Genomic DNA, 1,408 nt, shown 5'->3' with positions numbered 1-1,408 from the left:
GAAGGCTTTGAGTCCTACAACAGGAAAAAAAACAAACAAAATGCAACTCAGATAAATACAGAGGACATGAACCCTTGACACCCCCCCAGTCTCCAAGCATAAAAATATTCTCACCTCCTGTGAATTGGCCTGTTCCTGTTCCTTAACCCCATCTTTCTTCTTTTTGGCACCTTTAGGAATTTGCAAGCAATTAAAAACAGACACCTGTAAGATTGGCCTAAATGACCGTTTGGGTCAATTTTACCATTTTATTCTTACCTGCATTTGAAGGCTTCTTGGCTCCATCCTTGGCTTCTTTTGGAGCTTTTTGCACATTAGGATCTGTGTTCTCAGTTTTAAGCTTTGGCTCCTTGACTTTCGGTGCAAGCTTAAGACAAAACAAAATAGGCCCGATTAATGACGTTATTCGACCCCCTTAGGTGGAGCTGTAGATTTCATATCTTACCCTAAATTTTCCCATGGCGCCTGTAGTGACACTGGAGTTGGCAGGCCGCACCAGCGTGCCATTCTCGATTCCTTTTTTCAGGGCTCTACGAACCAAGTGCTTCAACCTAACCAAATCCACCGAGGGGTATTTCTGTTTAATATAGTTCTGTATCGCCTGGGATGAAACCCCTTTGCGTGAGTCCAACTCTTTAAGCGCCTCTTTCACCATAATGGCTGTGGATGGATGAGCTGCCAGTTTGCGCAGGGCCGCAGCATCTAGGGAACAAACAATATATACATTTTGAACACGCAACGGCTTTGGGAACTGGGACAGTTTAAAATATTAACTTCTCTCCGATTTATCGGCGTTTGCGCACAGACCTGATTTTGACTCAGCTTTCTCTTCTACTGGGGCATCTTTGGAGGATGACACAGTCGGATCAGCAGAGTCCGCTGCTTGCTTTTTAGGAGGCATTACTGCGAATATAATATTAAAAAACAAACACTACACACAAAGCAGGCTCTCTAAAGTCTAAAAATGCGCGACATGCACTTTTTGCCCTGTCTCCCACTTTATGCAGCTGCTTCCACTAAACTGAGAGCAGGTGAATCACATCACACCAGGTGCAATTGATTAGGGGTTGTAAATTAAAGCCATCAGGGGATCATGGCGGAAGACTGCATCCGACTTCTGCTGCTACTTTTCTGGCATTAGTTACCTTTTACCGTGTGAACCGGTGGTTTAAAAATAACCAAGCTGAAGGAAGGTGCACAAACTAAACCACCCGGCTTTCCTGTTCTTATCAGGTAACAAGGCAGGTGCAGGACCGTTGTCACCCCCCCCCCTCAAGTGGATGCGTCCATTATGTCAGGAGGGAAATAATGGAAAGATGACAGAACGAAACGGAAATACAAATTAAATGGTCCCAAAAACGAAAAGGAGGAGCTGAAAAGGTTATAGAAGGAAAAAAAAAAAAAAAAA

General features: G+C 44.0%; 1 protein-coding gene across 1 annotated transcript; it reads right to left on the bottom strand.

Annotated features, from left to right (window-relative positions):
* Positions 1 to 114: 114 nt before the first annotated feature.
* LOC111669690 (protein B4-like) lies at positions 115 to 1,031 on the bottom strand (the record flags this gene model as incomplete). Its single annotated transcript, XM_023426104.2, has 4 exons — positions 808 to 1,031; positions 446 to 702; positions 259 to 367; positions 115 to 170 (listed from the first exon to the last, which is right to left on the bottom strand). Coding segments are annotated over exons 1-4 (516 nt in total), but the record flags the coding sequence as incomplete, so codon positions are not given.
* Positions 1,032 to 1,408: the final 377 nt, after the last annotated feature.

The sequence above is a fragment of the Seriola lalandi genome, unplaced genomic scaffold (genome assembly GCF_002814215.2).
Source record: "Seriola lalandi dorsalis isolate HSWRI2012SDOR001 ecotype SW California unplaced genomic scaffold, Sedor1 jcf7180002005102, whole genome shotgun sequence".
NCBI classification, from domain to species: Eukaryota; Metazoa; Chordata; class Actinopteri; order Carangiformes; family Carangidae; genus Seriola; species Seriola lalandi.
The sequence above is the reverse complement of the archived record's forward strand: the minus strand, read 5'-3'. Positions and strand labels throughout refer to the sequence as shown.